The sequence below is a fragment of the Colletotrichum paranaense genome (assembly GCF_030867605.1).
Source record: "Colletotrichum paranaense strain IMI 384185 chromosome Unknown Scaffold_15.1, whole genome shotgun sequence".
NCBI classification, from domain to species: domain Eukaryota; kingdom Fungi; phylum Ascomycota; class Sordariomycetes; order Glomerellales; family Glomerellaceae; genus Colletotrichum; species Colletotrichum paranaense.
Window position 1 is genome coordinate 231,506 of NW_026848973.1, and position 20,298 is coordinate 251,803.

The 20,298-nt window shown below is 52.3% G+C and overlaps 6 protein-coding genes across 6 annotated transcripts; 3 read left to right on the plus strand and 3 right to left on the minus strand.

Annotated features, from left to right (window-relative positions):
• Positions 1-3,838: 3,838 nt before the first annotated feature.
• On the plus strand, positions 3,839-5,828 carry CPAR01_14276 (POT family protein; the record flags this gene model as incomplete). Its single annotated transcript, XM_060498527.1, has 4 exons — positions 3,839-3,870; positions 3,939-4,312; positions 4,381-5,046; positions 5,119-5,828. 4 exons carry the CDS (start codon positions 3,839-3,841, stop codon positions 5,826-5,828), a joined length of 1,782 nt encoding a protein of 593 aa, XP_060342588.1.
• Positions 5,829-6,653: 825 nt separating this feature from the next.
• CPAR01_14277 (uncharacterized protein) lies at positions 6,654-7,062 on the plus strand (the record flags this gene model as incomplete). The annotated part of the gene is made up of 2 exons (XM_060498528.1): positions 6,654-6,711; positions 6,764-7,062. 2 exons carry the CDS (start codon positions 6,654-6,656, stop codon positions 7,060-7,062), a joined length of 357 nt encoding a protein of 118 aa, XP_060342589.1.
• Positions 7,063-8,361: 1,299 nt separating this feature from the next.
• CPAR01_14278 (uncharacterized protein) lies at positions 8,362-9,524 on the minus strand (the record flags this gene model as incomplete). The annotated part of the gene is made up of 3 exons (XM_060498529.1): positions 8,362-8,825; positions 8,884-8,971; positions 9,039-9,524. 3 exons carry the CDS (start codon positions 9,522-9,524, stop codon positions 8,362-8,364), a joined length of 1,038 nt encoding a protein of 345 aa, XP_060342590.1.
• Positions 9,525-11,355: 1,831 nt separating this feature from the next.
• CPAR01_14279 (uncharacterized protein) lies at positions 11,356-14,631 on the minus strand (the record flags this gene model as incomplete). Its single annotated transcript, XM_060498530.1, has 5 exons — positions 11,356-13,017; positions 13,078-13,159; positions 13,291-13,650; positions 14,173-14,303; positions 14,590-14,631. The coding sequence occupies 5 exons, from the start codon at positions 14,629-14,631 to the stop codon at positions 11,356-11,358; spliced, it is 2,277 nt and encodes a 758-aa protein (XP_060342591.1).
• Positions 14,632-15,565: 934 nt separating this feature from the next.
• CPAR01_14280 (uncharacterized protein) lies at positions 15,566-15,706 on the plus strand (the record flags this gene model as incomplete). The annotated part of the gene is made up of 1 exon (XM_060498531.1): positions 15,566-15,706. One exon carries the CDS (start codon positions 15,566-15,568, stop codon positions 15,704-15,706), a length of 141 nt encoding a protein of 46 aa, XP_060342592.1.
• A 2,363-nt stretch (positions 15,707-18,069) lies between these two features.
• On the minus strand, positions 18,070-19,168 carry CPAR01_14281 (linker histone H1 and H5 family protein; the record flags this gene model as incomplete). The annotated part of the gene is made up of 5 exons (XM_060498532.1): positions 18,070-18,288; positions 18,342-18,619; positions 18,678-18,831; positions 19,014-19,040; positions 19,100-19,168. 5 exons carry the CDS (start codon positions 19,166-19,168, stop codon positions 18,070-18,072), a joined length of 747 nt encoding a protein of 248 aa, XP_060342593.1.
• Positions 19,169-20,298: the final 1,130 nt, after the last annotated feature.

Sequence of the window (20,298 nt, forward strand, 5' to 3'; positions counted from 1 at the left end):
ATATCTTTGGGGCTAGGCGTGAAATGGCTAAGTTTGTTACAATTTAACGTTCATAGTCACCGTTGCGAATTTGTTTTCGCGACAAAATGCTTCCAGAGTAAGCTAGAGCTCGGGAGTAGTACGGGCAGAGCATAAGGTCTGTGAATTAACTCTCAGCTGAGCAGTATTATGGGTTGCGTTGTCATTCCCCGCCCATACCCATGAAGCTCAATTACACTATACTCGGAGAGTCACATTCCCAGATGCAAGGGGTATTTCAACCATCAATCAGTCTTGATTATTTGCGAAGCCATGATCGAGATCATGAGATTGATCTAACATGAATCTGAGAGGTCAAAAGAAGGGCTTTTTGGTACTTAGTAGTCTCCCAATCAACACGTTCTTCGCCGATACTTATCTCACCATTGTGATAACTCACATTTTCCAATAGGTTCGAATGCAATTGAGCCTCATTCGTGACCCGATTTCAACTGTTTTCACAGTGCGTGGGCAGAGAATGAGTATTATGCATGCCACGATTGCAAAGAACCTCTGAATCCTACCGACGCCGAAGGCTCGGAGGCCTCCGCCCAAAAGTTGAGATTCATTGCATCATGGCCAAATTCCTCGACGCGTATGGATTGCCGAGGGGAGTATCTAGCGTTTGGTCAAATTCAGAAAAGTCTTGTCAAACATGAATTACAGCAGGGTGTTCACCTTTAGTACAAGGCTTATGAGACGTCTGGCTAGTTGCAAGGTCGATGCCGCGATGGGGTTCTGGTGTTGATGATGTCACATTGAAATAGCATATAGACTATCTCTGTCGTTTTTATCATACACGGTGCTCGATTAAATGTTTTACCTACCTATCTCACGCGATGATTTGAAAGTACTCATACTGCTCTGCACAACGATTACATTAACGCAACGAGAGATTCCAAGGCAGTCAAGTGACCGCGACAACTTGATGCAACAGTTATATCACTCTTAAAACCAAATGAAGGCTCAAATTTAGTTGAACGCCACGAGTGAAATGAAGCGCTGAGTTTGCCCTTGCACAGCGACGCCAGCTTCTGTTCCAATTCTCTGAAGCGAAAGAGTGGACTGCCAAACACCTGTGCCCAAATGCTTATCAACAGGAATTCGGAAGATCAATAGCACAAGCACATGGTAGATATATTGAATTGTATGGATGATTTCCTGAGGCAGTCAGTTTCGGTTTTGAATCATATGTTGTGTCCTTGAGGTTTGCTACGTTCACATAAGTAATAGGCTCTCTTATAGAGCACGTTTGGACTCAGAAAATGAATCCCTCACATCTGGCCCACATGCTGAGAACTTATTTAATTGACCAATCTATCAGGAGTATTATTACATATGTGAAATTTGAAGTGCTGAGTATGATTCATCCTGAGTTGGAGCTCTATGAGAAAATTACCTTCATAGTGATTCTTGTAACGGCGTATCTAATGTTTTGGAAAGGTAGCAGGCTCTATAAAGATATTACATTGCACGAATTCCTGGTGCATATGTTAGCCTAATAACTCCGATACTGATGAAATACCTGATACTTCAAGTATGTATATAATCGCAGCCGTGGTAGTCAACTGAGTAGCCATCGTACTCAACAATCAATTCATGAATCACAACCAATTCTAAATTACTCTCAGTTTCGCTTTAGTAATATGTAATATTTGACGTTTAATCTGAATCTTCTATTTCTTTCCTGATTGATAGTTTAGAAGAAGGTGGTCTTCCTACTTTTCAAGTGTCGTAGCGTATTTTCCTGCAAGCATTGAAGCAACTCTATGCCTCGGAAGTCAGGCGGTCAGAGAACTAGTACTTCTTAAACTTACTCGAAAGGGGTAAAAGAATTCGAAACCGTTCCAGGTACAGGCCCATGCTCGCTAGCGGCTCAAGTTTAACGTTCACGACCTATAAGCCAAATAAGTCCAGTAGCAATGGTCTCGAGTTCGCTCAAGGCCACAAACGGTGTATCCACCCACCATTCTCACGAACATTGAGCTCTTAAGCCGCCCTAATCGGCACCTTCCCCGGATTGTCTCCGTATCAAGTTTAACTTTTCCGAAGTGGAGGGAGATCATAAACGTCCGGTGACTCGATCAGGCGTGCATTCGGCCGAATTCCTATGGCGTGCTGCCAAGGCCCCGCCAGTCGCTTCCCTGCTCCTGCATCGGAGGCTGCGGCCCATGCCGCCCGCTCTCAGCCTCAATCTCTTGGCTCGGGGAATATTCCGGCTGATAGAGGATCAGCAATCTGGGAAGTTGGTAAAGTGCAGATTGTTCTAGCCGATCTTCAAGTAACGTTCATTGCGATCAAATAATTGTCAAACATGGTAAACTCTTCCCATAAAAGCTAGACAATTTCGGCAAACCCGACAGAGAGACCAGGGTGCCGAAGAGGTCTTTGAGTCTCCAAGAATTCCGGAATTTTGTTAGTAATCCTAGATGAACTGTACTTGGGAACCGCTTCTTGCAACGTTATACACTTCTGATTCATCGCGATATGTAGCAACAGCGAAGAATAACTCAATTCCCACAAAAATGGCCGGAAATCGGAGAAAGCAAGCCACAAAATAGGCCTGAGAGGTGAGCAGACCCATCGCACGTGCGATCCAGGGGTGATCCTCCCTAGCCCCAAAGACGTTTCCGCCTGGGCAGATTTCCTCAAGCATCCAGACCTTAAATTCGCTTTGAGCTGTCTGGCTCAGTACGGAGCACAATTATCCTATCATTCTTCGCGCGTGGCTTTGCTTTCCTAAGGTCCACTAGACACGTGTTTCTGATTAGGTTGCCTTCGAGCCTCAATGCAATGAGATTTGAACCTTGACCCACTCGTGGAGACCGGAGAAAATTTTGCGAGGTGTGGTAAACAATACAGAAACTGCCAAAGCAAGCGAGAGTGAGAGCTTCGAAAGTCCCTCGCATATAAGAATGCGCATCCCGTCGCAGAGTGTCACAAAAGACCCGTGTATTTGATACACCCGAATGTCGCCTGACAAAAGTGCGTGATGTCAGCAGAGATAGTGGTAAGGTGACACTGGTGTATGCTCATGTTGGCTCAATCTACCAAATGCGGTCGATCTAACGCCCGGCTCAACGGCAAGAAAGTAAGACAGACAACGCACAGCTGCAAATCATTTCCAACGAGGGAAGGTTACAGAAGATTTCCGTTGACAAACGATCCGGTTCCTGCAGCTAGCGGTAGCTTCCTCAGCAGCTGCATGATTCAGTCTTATCTGTAGACTATCGTTTGCGGAGTAACGTTGTAGAACCCTCAAACCCCAGATTCAAGGCCCTTTTGTTGATGGACCTCGGTATGGGCAGCATGAACTAATCTCATCAATGAGGTCAAAGGCCAATAGGAAAGCCGTATTTATGACCGCTTTATTCCCCTTAACCTCGCTTGGCGCCACCCGTTCGGGCCTTTTGCCAAGAGGGCCACTTATTTTCTCGTATGTCGACCGATGTGTCCGTTATTATCAATCAAAAAGATCGGCTCACTCGGCCGAGTGGAGTCCGGCAGGTCGTTCGGCCATCGGCTTGTGGCGTGTGGTTGCAAAAGTTCCTGGGGCGACGTTTCCGACTCGGGCAAGACTTTTCTAGTGTTAACAGAAGACATCGAAACATGGGCCGCGGGCGGCGAACACCTCGGAGTCGTCCGACACCGAGGGTAAGGGCATGCATCTAGTGGTGATACTAATGTGTCTCCATTGCTCCCCACCAGGCCAGGCTTTTGGGATTTTTCTCGAAAATTTCTTCCTCTTCTCCCTCTCTTTTCCTTTTCCCTTGGTTCAGCTACTCTATCGGGCCTGTCTTGAGATATCGATTGCGTAAAAATGGCCCAGAACCACGAGGACACGGCCGCAGAGTACGTAACAATGCGCATATCGTCGGTCTACATCAAGAGGATCTGGCACTGACAACTCGTATTCGCAGGCTCCATGAGACGCTGGGTGAGCGCTTGCCCAACAAGGAGACGACTGATCTTGCGGGAGGCTACATCACGCCAGCCGACCCCGAGAAGAAGTTCTCAAGCACCGCCGACTCAGAATCGGGACCTACGCCTGATGGTGCTGAGCCCAATGAATTTGAGAAGGGATCCCTGCGTCGTGTTGGAGAGAACCTCCCCGCTTCAGCCTTCCTCATTGCTGTTGTTGAGCTCACGGAGCGATTCACCTACTATGGTGCCCAGGGTCTCTTCCAAAACTACATCAACAATGACCCCAATGGAGCCGACGGCCCCAAGGGTCTTGGGATGGGTCACCAGGCCGCAACTGGTCTGAACTTGTTCTTCCAATGGTTCTGCTATGGTATGACATCACTATCTGCTTCGCTATCTACGATCGATCAGTATGGTTTCACTAACAAAAGTGCTCAGTGACTCCAATTCTTGGTGCCATCATTGCTGACCAGTACTTGGGCAAGTACAAGACCATCTTGGTCTTCTGTGCCTTCTACTGGGTTGGTCTTGTCATCCTTTGGACGACTTCCTTGCCAGCGGCCATGGCCAATGGCGCAGGCATCCCCGGTTACATTGTTGCCATTATCGTTATTGGTCTCGGAACGGGAGGTATCAAGAGTAACATCGCTCCCTTGATCGCCGATCAGTACCAGCGTCGCGTTATGGCTATCAAGACGGAGTCAAACGGCGAGAGAGTCATCATCGATCCTGCCATCACTTACCAGCGCATCTACATGATCTTTTATTGGTGCATCAACCTAGGTTCTCTGTCTCTCATGGCAACTCCCTTCATGGAGAAGTACAAGGGTTTCTGGACCGCCTACCTGATGTGTTTCTGCGTCTTCAACATTGGTATCGCGACATTGGTGCTTCGTCGCAAGACTTTCGTCAACCGCCCGCCGCAGGGATCCGTCATTACCGATGCGTTCAAGGCCCTTGGCATGATGATTGCAGCCCGCAACATGGATGCCGCTAAGCCATCATGGCGTGCGGAGCACGGCAAGGAGAAGCCTGTCCCCTGGAACGACCACTTCGTCGAGGAGCTCAAGCGTGCTCTGAGAGCCTGCAAGGTCTTTGTCTTCTGTAAGTCCATGTATTCCTGGCCATGTCTGGTACAAGCCAGATGATTGAAAGTCGCGCTGACATGATTACTAGACCCTATCTTCTGGGTTTGTTATGGCCAGTTCTCGACCAACTTCGTCACTCAAGCTGGACAGATGGAGGGACATGGTATGCCGAACGATTTCATGCAAAATTTCGACCCCATTTCGATTCTCATCTTCACCCCGATCCTCGAGAAGATCGTCTACCCGCTCCTCCGCAAGGCTGGCATCGAGCTCAAGCCCATCATGCGTATCACCATCGGTTTCTGGCTCGGCGCCATCTGCCTGGCCTACGCAGCAATCGTGCAGCACCTCATCTACAGCGCCGGCCCCTGCTACGAGTCTCCCGGCGAGTGCCCCGAAGGAATGAGCGGAGGCTCATCGCTCCCTAACCACGTCCACATTGCTGTTCAGACGCCTGCCTATATCTTCATCGGCTTGTCCGAGATCTTCATCTCCGTCACCGGTCTCGAGTACGCTTACACCAAGGCCCCGCCCAACATGAAGTCCTTTGTCCAGAGTATCTACCTCTTCACCAACGCCTTCGGCTCTGCCATCTCCGAGGCCCTAGTGTCCGTCGCAGTCGACCCCAAGTTCTTGTGGATGTACACCGGTGTTGCATGCTCATCTGCCGTGGTGGGATGCATCTTCTACTTCACCTTCCGCCACTACGATGCTGAGGAGGACAAGATGTATGAGTTGGACCGCGATCAGCCGGTTCTGAACAACCAGGGAGTCAAGGAAGCCGAACATGACGATTAATGTCTATATACAAAGAAGAAGGGGTGACAACTGTTACAAGCGTGATGTTGTCACTCTTTCAGCAGTGAGAGACGGTCATGTGGAATGCTCATGTATTGATATTATGAAAAATCAAGATGTATGATGATGGGTGAGCATGGTTTGAGCAACCATGAACAGTATATAAGCTTAATAGAATACCCCAATACCTACAGAATACCTATGTCCAAAGCATTAGACTTGGAGACCTGATCGATGTCTTGAAGCTTTGTGCACCAAAGAGAAGGGAATGGGTCGCTCGGCTTCGGGACTTCGGCTTGCGAAAACTACCCTTGGGCATCATAAAGCTCTGACTGAGCTGGGCTTAGCTGACTGCGAGTTCGAGTCCATGCAATAAACAAATTATATGAAATTACAGAAGCCTCACTCTGCAACAACAAAAAAGCCAAGTACCTACTAGCTGGATATCTCAACCTGAGTCCTGTGAGAAGTTGAATACATTGGACTAACAATCTACCTCCGCGTTCTGAGCCTTGCTCGAAAATGTCTAGGCAATTCTATAGGTTTCATCATCTGAAGAAATGATCCTTTGATCGTCTGTCTTGTTTGACGTCACGTTAGGGAGATGATGGTGATGAATTGACTTTGATGACATCATGACATCAACCACCTCACTACCTCGACTGTGGCTTGCCCGGCACCATCTTAAAGGTCTTGGATGGCCTCTGGATTCTAAATCATATTGGTTCCTCGAATATCTTTTTACTTTTGCTAGGCAACATTCACACTCACACGTATTCCTAGCATATTGCAAACCATAGAATTCTCCCTAACACATTCTGTATCATGGCAGACGCAAAGCAAGGAGGCGATCTTTACGATATGGCTAAGGACGGAACCAAAGGTTTTCAGCATCTCACTCAGTGCCCTGGAATCACACTAATCGTTGGTCGCAGTTCCTGGAGATGCTGGCAAGCAAAACATCATAAAGTCTGTTCCCAACCCGCACCAGCAGGAATCAGCTCCTGGTGAGCTTGGATCCACAACTTTGCACGGCGCCGCAGACAACGCATTGAACACCAATGAGGGAAGAGCGTCCGGAGTGGGCGAGGGAATCAGCGCTACTGGTCACGAGATTCCTCAGTCGGTGACGGGCAAGCCTGGAGGCCGAGGGGGGACACAAGGCTCTGAGGATGTCAGGGCCGCAACGGGTGCGTTTTACACCAAGGGGGGCCGGTCGAAGGATGATGAGTAAAGGAACAAGGAGTCTTCGATTTGTCACATTGCGTAGATGAACCGGGCGAGTACATCAAAACGCAATACATCGTGTGTTACTTCCAGGTGGTCACCCGCAACCAAGCAAAGACTATCTATATGTAGGTAAGACGAACCGGACTCAATGACACGTTTGTGTCGGGATATAATCATCTTGGACAGACCTAAATTAAGTAATCCCACTCTTCCGTCACCAAAATGCAAATCCGGAGCTGTCCAACAACTACAAAACAGCAAAATGAAAGGGACGAGACTCGAACTCGCGCGGGTTGCCCCACCAGGAAACAGATGTTAAGCTGACCTTAACCTGGCGCCATAACCAACTCGGCCACCCTTCCGTGATTTGATTCATGTGATGCGCGAGGAAATTAGGAATATGGAGGTTGACGAGTTAGGGCTTCGGAGATTGGGTATGCCGATTCGAGACCTTCGCCGTAGTGGGGCTGATGATGGGCCGCCCACAAGTGCTTTGTCGGACATGTCGCATTGGTGACGGTATTCATTGATGTAATGTACATGGCTATAACGTTAGAAATCGTTAGCCGAATTTGAAATCGGACATCGGAACTAGCAAGATCTATTGCAAGAGTAGCCATACGCACTTACGACCATATTCCTGCAGCTCTGTGCCCCTGTATTGCTTGATATCAATAACGATCACGTGAAGAGTACGGGTAATCACGACGCACTTCTCAAATACAGAACGACTTGTAATTTGATAAGGCTTAACGACTAAATAAGTGTGTGGTTCCGTGCCATCGGCCTATCATGCTTAGGTCAAAATTGAGCTTCTTTGCTTTGGACGATTACCACTTACCTAATTGGGTGGCAGTTTTCGGCCTCGTAGAATCTGCAGGCTCTGCATTTCTGAGTTTGAAGAACAGCTCGGGCCGAGTCATTATTATGTTGACAATTTGGTGGGAAAAGTGTGATCAAAAGTCGTTACCAGATGGGTTACCTCTTCTACCGAGACATGGGCTTCCATCGAGCCCTTGGCCACCCGCTCCCGTTGCGGCATCATGCCTGATGAAAAGGACGAATACCATGTACGTATCAGAGAGCAAGACCACGGTAGACCGTAGAATATGTACCACCAGCTTCCTTGACCGTTAAAGGTTGGTCAAGTCCAAGCTGTGCTAGATGGACCCCAGGGGATTCAACATGGTCCTCATTCAAAATTGTTCCAACATGAATTCAACATCTACACATCATGTCCATGTCTACAAAACAGAGCTCATGTTCAGCTGCCAACACCGCACCACACAACGGTCCCCCATCTTCACTCGGGCTTCCTCCCCCTAGCCAACAAAACAGTCCTCTCAACCTCAAACGGCCGCCCCTGATACTTCTCCTCCATGAACGCCCTCAACGTCGGCATCAACCGCCCCTTCAACCCCTCCCTCTGCGCCCTCGTCCAGAACCTCTCCATGACCCCGTGCATAAACGCCTGGAAAACCGTACACCACTCATCAACCCCGGAGAATGGCACCCATTTAGTCACGACGTCCACCTCCACGTCCACGAATCCGGCCGCGGTGAACATGCTCTTGACAAACGAGGGGGACTCCCACGCGCCGGGGCCCCAGAGCGAGGTCAGCTCGATGGAGGATTGGGGCCAGGATACGGGGGGTTGGCCTGGCAGGGCGAGGTTGCGTACTGCATCGCGGGTATCGGAGATCCAGCCTTCTGTTACCCAGGTTGAGGTTGCGAGTGTGCCGCCGGGTTTGGTGACGCGGTAGCATTCTGTTTGACGCGTTAGCCTGTCGACTAGAGCCCGTTTGCGTGACCAGGGAGAGTTTACCATTGAGAGAGGTGTATGGATCGGCCACGAGCATCAGCGCCATGGCGACGATAACGACGTCGAACTGGTCAGGAGGGAACGACATATTCTGCTCCCGTCAGCCACCTTCTTCCCGTACCATCACATCGGTGACAGGGACAAAAATCATCGCCTACCATGATATCAACCTGCCTAACCTCACACCCAACCCACCCCTCCCTCCCAATCTTCTCCTTCACAACCCCCAACTGCGCCTCACTCGAGTCCGCGCTCGTCAACCGCACCCTCTCCCTCTGCTGCCCAGGCAACTCCCGCATCATCTTTTGTATATGCGACGACACGACCCCGGTACCGCAACACATATCCATGACCTGGATCGTCTTCGTGCTGGCCGACGCCGAGGACACGGTCTGGCATAGCTGCGAGTGGTCGACGAGGCAGGGGGTCACGGGGGAGGTGAGGTGCTCCGCGTGGCGGTAGATGTTGCCGGCCTCTGGGTTGCGCCAGAATTCGACGAGGTTGGCTTTGTCGCCTGAGTCGTTTAGGGACTTTGAGGACGCGGCGGCGGCGGCGGTTGTACTTGGGCCGGCGATGATGGGCTTTTTCTTGGTGAGTTCGGGACTCAGGTGCAGGGGAGCCGGGTTGCTGATGAGGGATGACATCTTGGCTCTGTTGACTGTCTCGAGAATAGCTCGAGCTGGCGAAGGGTAGGCTGGATGATGAGTGACGTTGGGGGAATGCGCGTGCTAGGAGGTATCTGGTCTGTCCGGCGATCTAGATGGAAGTCTTGATGCCTTTTGATTTTGAACAAGCTTACCCAGTAAATAGCGTGAGAAGAAGACCACGGATCTCTTTATACAAAATTATCCGCTCTCAAGCTAAGCTCCTCGAGCTTCGGAACCAACTCCTTCGAGGCCCCTGCTGCAAATACCGAAGCATGCGATAGGCTCAGTTGACAGACAACCCTCTATTCTAATAAATTGGGGGAATCCTAAATTTCGATCCTATTCTTGAAATTGCCCTCCTGGAAATAAGGTAAGGTAGTCAAACACCGCGAAGTGCCTAGTAACATCCCGTGCCGGATACCCATGCCGAACGGTAGGTTAGGGCGGTGTGCAGTCCAGCCGGCGATGTCATCAAAACTCTCCCTCAGCCAAGGTTCGAGAAAGGTGTGAAGGGGGAAGCGGCGGTATTGAGATCAAGTCAAAAAGACGCACAAAGGAGAGTCACGTTTCTTTGTGAGGCGAGTTCTGAAGAAAAGCTTCAGAGGCTTGTGGTTGCCAGCCACTTTCAAGGTTTATACCGACCGCTCGGATGCTTCATGTTTTCTCTCTCTCTTGGAGAGTACTCTACACCACCACTCATGCAACTCCTTTATAGGTGTTTAATCCTATCGATGAGTATGAGTAGGTTAGGCTCATCGCTGCATATTCCTCGGTTTGAAAGGTGCTGTTTCACTGGCCTCCATCACACCGACTTATCTCTTTTCTATCGTACTATACCTACCGACAGCGACATGAAACAATAGACCTACTATCGCAATCCAATAACTCACAAGAGCAGGCGAGAGAAGGAAATCACTGGTCTTCTCATCCAATACTTCATCCCACCTTGACAACCCAATACTTCTCTAACAGAGCTACCCAAACCTTCAACATCAACTTACCTCGGGAGCCCCCAAGAACTCACCAGTCAAGACACCCAAGCTTTCTCAGAGTTCTTAGACCGCACCTCTCCAGGAACTCTATATATCCATGCCGTCCCGCGGGCAGCGGACAAAGCAACCACAAAAAGGCCCATGTAAAACGCAAAATCACGTACACACCACCACCACGAACCCCCAATATCCCACATCCTACACACCTACACGAGATTCCAGTCCCTCGCCAAGTCCCCGACGACACCACAATCCCCATGTCACCTTTACACGTCAGATAGCCTCGTCCATGTTCTCTCTCAAACGAACCTCCGTAGCTCTCCTCCGCCCCTCATGCATGCCACCAGCCTCAACGGCGGCTCAGAGTCCGCCTCAGGCTCCGACGGAGTTTTCTCCTAGGTCGCCGACGGGGTGTTAGAAGACCGGCCGCGGCCGCCGAAAATAGCATGCCGTCCCATTCTGGCGTACGTGGTGTCCTGTGCTCTGTTATCATCTTTGACTTCTCGGATCTCCATTAACTCAATTCCTCGTACTCGTGTGGCCTACGCCGGATCCTTCTCATCAAACTCGAAATCAAGGACCACTGGTTGCTCAGGGGCTGTGGCCAAACTCTCGCGGATCCAGCCAACTGGAACGCAGGTCGAACGGCCCGTTGCATAGTGAACCACAAATGTCAACTCATAAACATTCCATTACTTCATATCGTATCCCAGTACGTGCGTAAATGTACAATGCTCATTTAAGATAACCCAGCCGCCCCACCAGGGCGTGTCAGTCCGTCCAGGACTGCTGTCTATTTCAACTCCCATCATCTATAGAGCGCCTTGGTCGTGCCCCTATTTGCCCTGTGCTGCCCTCAGGGCGTCCACTTCTCGTTGTAGAGCATCCAGGTCGGCGAGAATATCCGCACCCTTGCCTGACTTAGCTGCGTCGTACTCTTGCTGTGCATCATCCTCCGCGGTGGGCTCTTCTGGAACGTTGCTGCCCATGGCCCTAGTGCTATCGATGCTCGTCCTCCTCATACCATATCCGTCCATGCTTCCGCGACTACTGCCCCTCTGGCGTGGTGGTGGTGGTGGTGGTGGGGGAGCATTCTCCTTGCCTCCACTGATCTTCCTGCTGGGGGCTTCAATGCTCCTTACGCTGGGAGGCCGGCGTATGGAAGTATTCCGTGCCGGTGGTGGTGGCGGAGGTGAAGTTTTGGGAGGAGTATGCTCCGTAGCATGAATAGAAGTGTCGATGTCAGATGGCGCTGGGCTGGCACCGTGAAATGAACTACTTGAAGGCGACGCTAGTTGGAATGATTGTCGATGAGATGCGTGCGGGCGCCGAGGTGGAGGCGGAGCCGGAGCATTGATGCTTCGGAAACTTTCTGATCTGGAGCGCTGCGATTCCAACGAAGAGCGAGGCGGCGTGTCGGCCTCGTAACTTGGTACACTCGGAGCGTTGGCCCCAGCATTGGCTGTCAAGGACTGGCTCCGTGCGTGACCCCGCCGTGGTGGAGGGGCAGGTGTCGGTCTCTTGCCTGTCGCCGGAAGAGCCGGGGTAGGTATTGAGCTGGGTGTGGGGGAGTCCTGCTCCGGGACTTTGCCAGCAGCTTCACGGGCAAAAACATCTTCCGTGTCATCCCCGCCGTGACTGCTTGGGGCGGGCGGAAGGGGCTTGTTCACGTCAGACGGAGAGATGGGCGACGCGGTCTCGGAGGAGATGTGCGGACGACCTGAAGTCTGCACGCTAATCTTCCTACCATGCCTTGAGCTAGGCGGCGGAGGCTTCTTCTTCACGGATGGAGAATGTGCCAGAAGAGAACGTTGGTCGTCAACGCCGCGATCCGCGATATCTTGTGACGTCCGCGGTGTTTCTGGCTCAGGTGCGGCGTATGGTGCACCGGGCGCCTTGTCTCCCTGTGACACTGATGTCTGCGGGGGCGGTGTTCCAGCACCAGCCTGGCCAGTGAGCAACAGCATCTTGAAGGCGTTGACATCCATGGCTTTGGTCGATCCACCAGATGAAGGCTTCACGTCCGTCAAGCCTTCCAGATCTTGTAGCGTCTTGCCAAAGGGATTGTCGGGGGTATTACTCGCGTTGGCAATGCGAAGCGGCGCAGCCTCGGGGAGGCCACCGGGAAGCTCGGGAAACCGCTTTGAGAATTGGTCGTCTTCGTCGTGGGAGTCTTCGTCGCTGCTGTCGTCCTGGCGTCCAAAGCCCCTGCTGTGTACGGATTCTGGGGACGAGGGAGACGACGGTGGCGGCGAAAGGACCCTAACCTTTTTCACGACCTTTGGCTTGGCCGGCCGGGCCTCGGGGGGTGGGGGGCCATTCTGCCTCGAGATGCCGGAAGTGATGGACTCGAGAAAGGCCGATGTAGAGACTGGCTGGGGCGTAGAGATGGAGAGCGAGGTGGAAGCAGACTTCCTTCGAAAGGGGTTGTGTTCGGAGGCCATGTTTGCGACGGGCAAAGGCTCGGAATAGGCGGGTTTATCTTGTAACGTGCAATCCTGTCGAGGGAGGATTTAGGCAGCCGCCATGGCCAGGTCCCGGCAGAGCGAGACGCGGACAATGTCGTAATCGCCGGGTGGAAGCTGTCGATGTATAGTGGTGTGGCGAAGAAGAAGACGACGACGACGACGACCTCTACAACTACGACGAAGTTTCGATAGGCGGTTCGAATTCGTTGAGTTTCGACTGAGGATAGACAGGCTGGGCAGGCGGAGGGTCTCGGATGGATCGCTGGGTAGATCGAGGGGTAGGGGTTATTGGTGGTCAGGTACTGGTTGGTACTGTTACTGGTACGGGGTACGGGGTGCGGCCACGGGTACTGCGGGCGAGCGTCAGTTTCGTTGACCGGAAGAATCGGTTGGCAAGCACTTGAGTCGCAAGGGACGGTGGAAGGGCGGACTGATTGGGTTCGGGTTCGGGATGACGGGCAGCCCAATGGGGAAAACGAGGGGTCCACGTTCTGGTGCTTACCAAGTCGCCGAGGGATGCTGTTGGGTTGAGAATGAGCAGCGGTTATGGATGAGGATGTGCTGATAAGTGCTGGTAGATACGATGAGAGTAGACAAACTAAAGTACGAGGGTAATATTGGTAGACGCAGCAGTACGGCACGGCGTGGGGAGAGAAGTGGTGTCTGTCCGTAGTGGCAGTGCTGGTGCTAGTGCTGGCGGATAGATGTTGGGTTTGAACTGGACTGGACGTGTCGGGGAACGGAGGAGTTGGTGGATGATGAGATGAGATTGGACAGAAACAAGACGTCAGTCCGAGGGGACGGTACGGTGCGATTCGATACAATGCGGGAGCGGATAAGACAAGCGCCAGGGGGGCTTTATCTGCTTATCGATGATCGCAAAGTAGGTAAGGTACCTTGCTATCGATGGAAGTTATCGAAGAGTGAGGTGGGTTGTGTTCAGTGTGTGGTAATTGACGACACTTTTGATGGAGGCCGATGGAACCTGGCGGCGGGCGGTAAGTACATAATTGCCTACGTATGTACTCCATAAGACTGTACATAAGTATTCGCAAATGGCAGGGGAAATGATGAAGAAGAGGAGCCCGTTTGGTGTCGTCCTGTCCCGTTTAGATCGCCCGAGTCCAGGTAAGGCCGGTTGGTTGTTTCCACCTCAGCCCGGTACCTCTGTTACACAGTAATGACAGGTGCAGGTACCTAAGCTGATAGGGAGTGACAGGTACTTGCTCATAGGCAGAGGGTGAGGGGGAGAACAAGTTCCAGACGTGCAGCTCTGCTGTTCCAGCCAAGGCAGCTGCAGATGCAAGCTCTGTCCCCTAAGGTGTTGCCTCGAGAGTCGAGCCTGGTGGATCAGGAGAACGACTGAGGCTGACGCAAGTACTTCGCAGTAGGAGGCAGGCACAAAGAGAGAAGGCGATGTTCCTCCCCATATCTTGCCTTTCCTTCCTGTCGGCAGCATCGAGGAAAGAGCATCTGCCATCAACTAGTACCCAAGGGAAGGTATCGTTAAAGAAAGGTACAAGCAACATGTATGCTGCCAAGTACTCCGTACCCAGCACCTTAGGTAGCTGGCCTCAGCACCTAACACTCTCCCCCACATACCCCGAAACGGACGGGAGGATGGATGCGCACGAGCCAGATCATGCTCTCTCTCTCTTTCACTAACTCACTCATTCCTTCACCAATGCTCTCTCACTCATACAGAGGCTTACTTACCACTCACAATTCATAGCTCACAGACGCATGATCTTATGCCTCACGGTGACCTGTGTTTCTTGGGTTGTGTTCGCATCTCACTCCCCGTTCTTCAGACCCTTCCCTCAGTATCAAGGGTCACTCTTTGCAAAGACCTGAATGTGCCGCCTCACTCTTCATGGCAAGGACAACCATCAACCCTCCTCCATAGTCCCCGTACGTGACTGCACTCGTACGACGGCCGTGACGGGACCCTTCAACGCTCAGATCACACTCCCTTCAATCCTCGACATGCCGGGGCGTCGCCGCGTCGCCCCCAACTGTACGGTTGCCCCCTGCACCTGTCGCTCAAGCCGTTCCGGATTGACAACAGGGATCCTGGGACATGGATCAAGACTGCTATGTGCGGAGTACAGAGTCACGGAGTAAAAGTGTACGGATCAACAGGTGAGGGCATATACCACACCGACACCCAAGTTGTCTGAGATACTCTAGTAGTGCTTAGCCAGGTGCTTATACGGATAGTCCGAATCTCATACTCACAGCTCCCAGGTTGTCTCTTGTCTCCTCGCCTCTGCCCCTCCCCTCCCTGCTTACCTCACCGCGATGCGCTTCCACGTTGTACGCACACCTTCGCTGCGTGCTGAGCACCAAGTTGCCCAACGTTCCCCCCTCAAAACATCTAGGTTTGTTTCAGGAACACCAATGGGAAAGCAAGCTCGGGGCTAGCTATCCACGTCACTCCTTGTCATCCAACCTGGGAAGTCACCGTAGGTCCACTGATGACTGGACACCTGCAACATGCACCGCACCGCACCGCACCGCACCGCACTGCTCTTCACTGCTCTGCACCACTTGCACACGCGCTGGCAGCCCGGACCTCATGCCGAGCGACATCTCCGGTGCACCTGTCTCAAGGTTCTTTCCCTCACACCTCACTGCACCGCACGATACGCAACATGTGTTCGTACCTGCACCAACATCGGCAAGGCGACAACTCCTAGACACAGAGACAGCAGAATAGACAGCGGGAGACGGACACAGAGAGGGGCCAGCGGAAGAGCCGCGGCCAACTTCTCCGCCTCTGTTCGCCGTCCTAGAGGAAGCTCCGAGCTCGACATTTGACGCCGTTACAACTGCCCGTGACGCTGTCCCTTCCACCTCTTCTTCTTCTCAGTCTCCTCTCTCCCCAAGGCGTTTCCCCGCACCGCCACCTCTCAGACTCCTCCATCCCTCTGGCCTATCCTACTCCTGCGTAGACACTGGGCACGACGCTGTCAAACACTCCTACGGCACTCTTCACCGTTGCCCACGTGATAATCTCTACCCAGCACATCCGGGCCTCCTTTTCACAGGACTCACTTATCTATCCACAGTGTCCTTCTGCTAAACATTCGATTATACGAATCACTGACCGTCGATGGGACTCACTATATGGCTAGCTATCTGCAAAGAAGAGCAAGTAACGAACACCATGACCAGCCGTGCTCTCCTACACAGCATATCTACCTTAGTGAGCACCACTCCTCATCTCAGGATCAACAACCAGCACATAGTCTGGTACCATCTCCTCCTCATCGCACGTGTCAACCCGTCTAGGCCGTCCATCCCCGTATCCTCTCCTAACTCAAAATACGCTGAATGACCGCCCGACACGCCTACATGGTACGTAAGACGGGCACGTAGGCTGGCCCCGATCCGAAAAGCTGGTCAAACAAATCCTTACTCACGACTCAAACCATGGACAATCTACATGAGGGAAAAGCTCAGCGGCGAAACATCTCTTCTCCGAGGACTACGGTCACTCATACTTTCTCATCTTCTTACCTCTTTCGCACTTCAGAATCGCAGATAGCGATTCAAGACAAATCTCCTTGGAATGCCTTTCGTAGAGAACCGCATAGCTCGACGGGACTATTCTATGCCAGACTGTAGGACCATCACCGGCGACGGGCGCGCCTCGTCTCAGACCAAGTCACGTCCGGTCCCAGAGTCAGACCACTAAGAAAACGTCTCACCCACTGTATTGTGACTATAAGCCAGAGGAGGGGTAAGGTACAGGGTCAACTCGGAACATCAGTCAGGAACCACAATGCCGCCCAAAATCGCTACAGCTGGAATAATACCACATATCCAAACATGTTTACCCAGCTATAGATCGATCTGTAAATCTGTAATCCACAGCAAACCATCCAGAAAAGACGAAGAAGCATCTTCCTCCGCGCTGCCAGGCCATGAGAGACGAGAGAGCGCGCGCGTGACAACTTCACCAACGGCACGGACTCTGTTCAGCTCTCAAGCCTCTCACATTCCCCCGTATCCAAGCCAAGCTAGCCTTCCCTCGCAGCCTTATCTATTCCTACTTCTTTCCTCTCCAGCGACGCGGTGGCCCGTCCGGCGGTTAAATCAACACACGGAACCGGAGGAAGAGAAAAGGTCAGAGGACGGGACGGGCTTGAAAAAAGTCCATCAATGTAAACAAGAAGAAAAAAAAAAGACCCTGGGAAGGATGAACCGCGTCGGCTCCACTCCGAAACTGCCATGGGGGAGAAACACGGTGACGGTACCCTGCCCAGGGTCCCAGTCTCCGGTTCTCACGGCGCGTCCTCGTTTTCTCAGACATTCAGTCTCCTTAGAGTACAGCGGCGCGGCGGCAGCTCAGCTCGTTCTGTTCCAATTTCTCCCTTTTCCATGCTGCTGCCCGTTCTTATCGCGACTTGGTCAGAGATTGTCGTTCCCGTACCCGGAAGCTCAGCCAAGACCCAGGCGAGCATCAAACAAGATGGTAAACAATTTGTATCCTGTAATATCATTTCCTTCCAGTGCCACCCGGTAATTGCAAGCGAATCGCCGCATTTGCCGTGCCCCTGAGCGAACTCTCTACCTTTACTCGGTCTTGCCGTCTTTCCAGGTCGTCGAAGACGCGCCAGTTCACATTACGAGAATTGCACAAATCAGGAGAACATCGCATGAACAGTGAAAGGCTCCCATCGTTGGTATATCGCGCGAGCTATAGTTACAGTAGTCGGAAGGGGGAATCCGTTCTCGTGTCGCCAAAGCGGGAATCTTCTCTCTCAAAGCATTCAGCACAATCCCAAGCCCCCCAACCACGCGTCGCGCTCGATCAAAAGCAACCGCAACATATAGAAAAGACCATCAAGACAAAAACAAAGACAACAAGACAACGCAGTTGCGTTTCCCCCCCAGGTTGGTTTCCCACCAACGCTTCCCGGCCCATTGCCCTTTCCCAGTTAGTTAAATAACAACTCCCGTAAACGCCTTTCGACAAGATTTCGTGACACAAAAACAGTTGTGCGGAGAGCCGAGTAGAGTTACTCGACATTGCATCATCGTTCAAGGTAAGGGAAACAAGGTAAGAGTGACACCTTATGCCGTGGCAGCGGGAGCCTCAGCCTTGGCCTCCTTCTTGTCGGCGGCGGCCTTCTTGGGCGCTGCCTTCTTCGGGGCGGCAGCCTTCTTGGGAGCGGCGGCCTTCTTCTCCTTGGGCTCCTTGGCCTCCTTCTTGGCGGCCGGTGCCTTCTTCTCAGTCTTGGTGACGCGACCAGTCTTGGTCTTGCTGAGGACGGCGGGCTTCTCCTCCTTGGCCTTGAGATATGTCAGTGCTGGGCAAGTGAGAAAGAGGTAAGGGGTCAACATACGGCAGCAGCCTTCTTGGCGGCGGGCTTCTTCTCCTTCTTCTCGGCAGCAGCCTTCTTGGGGGCAGCGGCCTTCTTCTCCTTGGGCTCCTTCGCCTCCTTGGTCTCCTTCTTGGCGGCGGCCTTCTTGGGAGCGGCAGCCTTCTTCTCCTTGGGCTCCTTGGTCTCCTTCTTCGCAGCAGCCTTCTTCTCCTTAGGCTCCTTGGCCTCCTTCTTTGCGGGGGCCTTCTTCTCAGCGGGCTTGGGCGCCTTCTTGGCGAGCTTGGTGCCACCGGAGGGACCTTGAGGGATGTTAGTATTGTTTCAAAGACTTAAAGAGGCAGACATGCGGTGACATACCCTTGGGCTGCTCGAAGACACCCTTCTCAACACCGGCGCGGAGGGCCTTGTTGAAGAGAGAGTCGAACATGTTGTCGCTGACGGTGTTGATCTGGTTGTTGGCCTTGACGTACTTCTTCAGGGACTGGCGGGAAGATCCGTTACGGTCCTTGAGCTGTAGGAGGGAAGGTGAGTCAATTAAAGGCAACACAAGAATAGGTGGACCATCGTCGAGGCGGTGGAGGGTAGCGCGATCGAAGGTCACGGGCGCTAGGCGCGAATGGCAGCTGACCCAGCTCGTGGGTCCTCCGATCGCGTAACCCTTTGCGCCGGAGATGGAGGAGCGGTAAAACATACAGCAACGATAGCATCAGTGATCATGTCCTGTAGAGAGTTAGCAACCAACGCGTCATGCAAAAAGCCGGACTGGTTGAGGTACAAACCTGGTAGCTGGCGTGGGTGGACTTCTTGCTGGGGGCAGCAGCGGCGCCCTCGGTCTTCTTGGGAGGCATTGTGACTGTTTTGGGAGGTTATGTGGATGCGTAAAGCGTAAAGGGTTGCTTAGAAGCAGGATTCAATCGAAATGTCGATTGAAGTCGGTTTGAAGACGGGTGTACTTTGAGAAAAGTTGCAAGAATTAAAATCGACGCGTTGTGGTGATTGAGAGAGGCGAGAGATGAAGAGGTCCGGAACGAGAGGGTGGAGGGGGAGCGCGTGCGTGGAGGGGATGGGGCTTGTTTTTATAAATGGGCGGGGGCCGTTGGGCGCGGTGCGCAATCAGTAACTTTTGGGGAGACGACCTGAGGGCGCGGGCGCGGGCGTTGGATTTTTTTGAGGGTGAGCCTTGAGGTGCCTTCTTTTTTTTAATCCCCTCTCCTCCCTCTTGGCTTGGTGCGGGTGCCTTTTGGGCCCTCCAAATCCCCCGTCCATTTTGGGGGGGATGGTCGCTAAATCACGCGGACTGGGGGGCCTGGGGCCTTCCCCCTCTCAACCTTCAGTCACTTTCTTTCTCTCTCTCACTTCGCGTCTCACTCACTTATCTGCTTCACACGCCAATGATACCATCAAATGACCACGGTAGCCTAGAATAAACTTAAAAGCTGTCTCCCGTTGGATCTGGCAAGGGCCCGGGGAAGTCGCAAGGGTGCTTCTCTCCATGACTATGAACGGCGTAATCCCACAGCCTGACAGCTCTACGCGTACGTCGACTTGGTTGTGATGTGTCCGGATAGACAACAGCATGCCATAGCGCCCCAGCTTTGAGATGATGCCCTTTGACGTCTGCTTGTCTCGACTTTCCACATCTCATTGTGTCTCTCGTCTCTTCCCGCGTCACTCCCAAGTCAACCTCATTGCCCTCATCCGTCGGCGGAGTATCTTCTTCGACTCAAATCGCCGATTAGTGCGGGAGCGGGAGAGACGTGCGTGTCTATTTTGGACGTGTCCAGGACTACAGCCGCCGCGATGGTATGGTGGGTGTTCTAAGAAATCCTCGGCCGGTGACAGATTCCAGCACGGCCTTACTCGCCTCGGTCCACGGCCTCTTTCTTCTGCCCCTTTGATAATGGACCAATCTTTTTTTCTCTGGTATCCATTTTGACGTTTAGATTGTCAAGTGCCATCTCTTATTGTTCTGATAAAC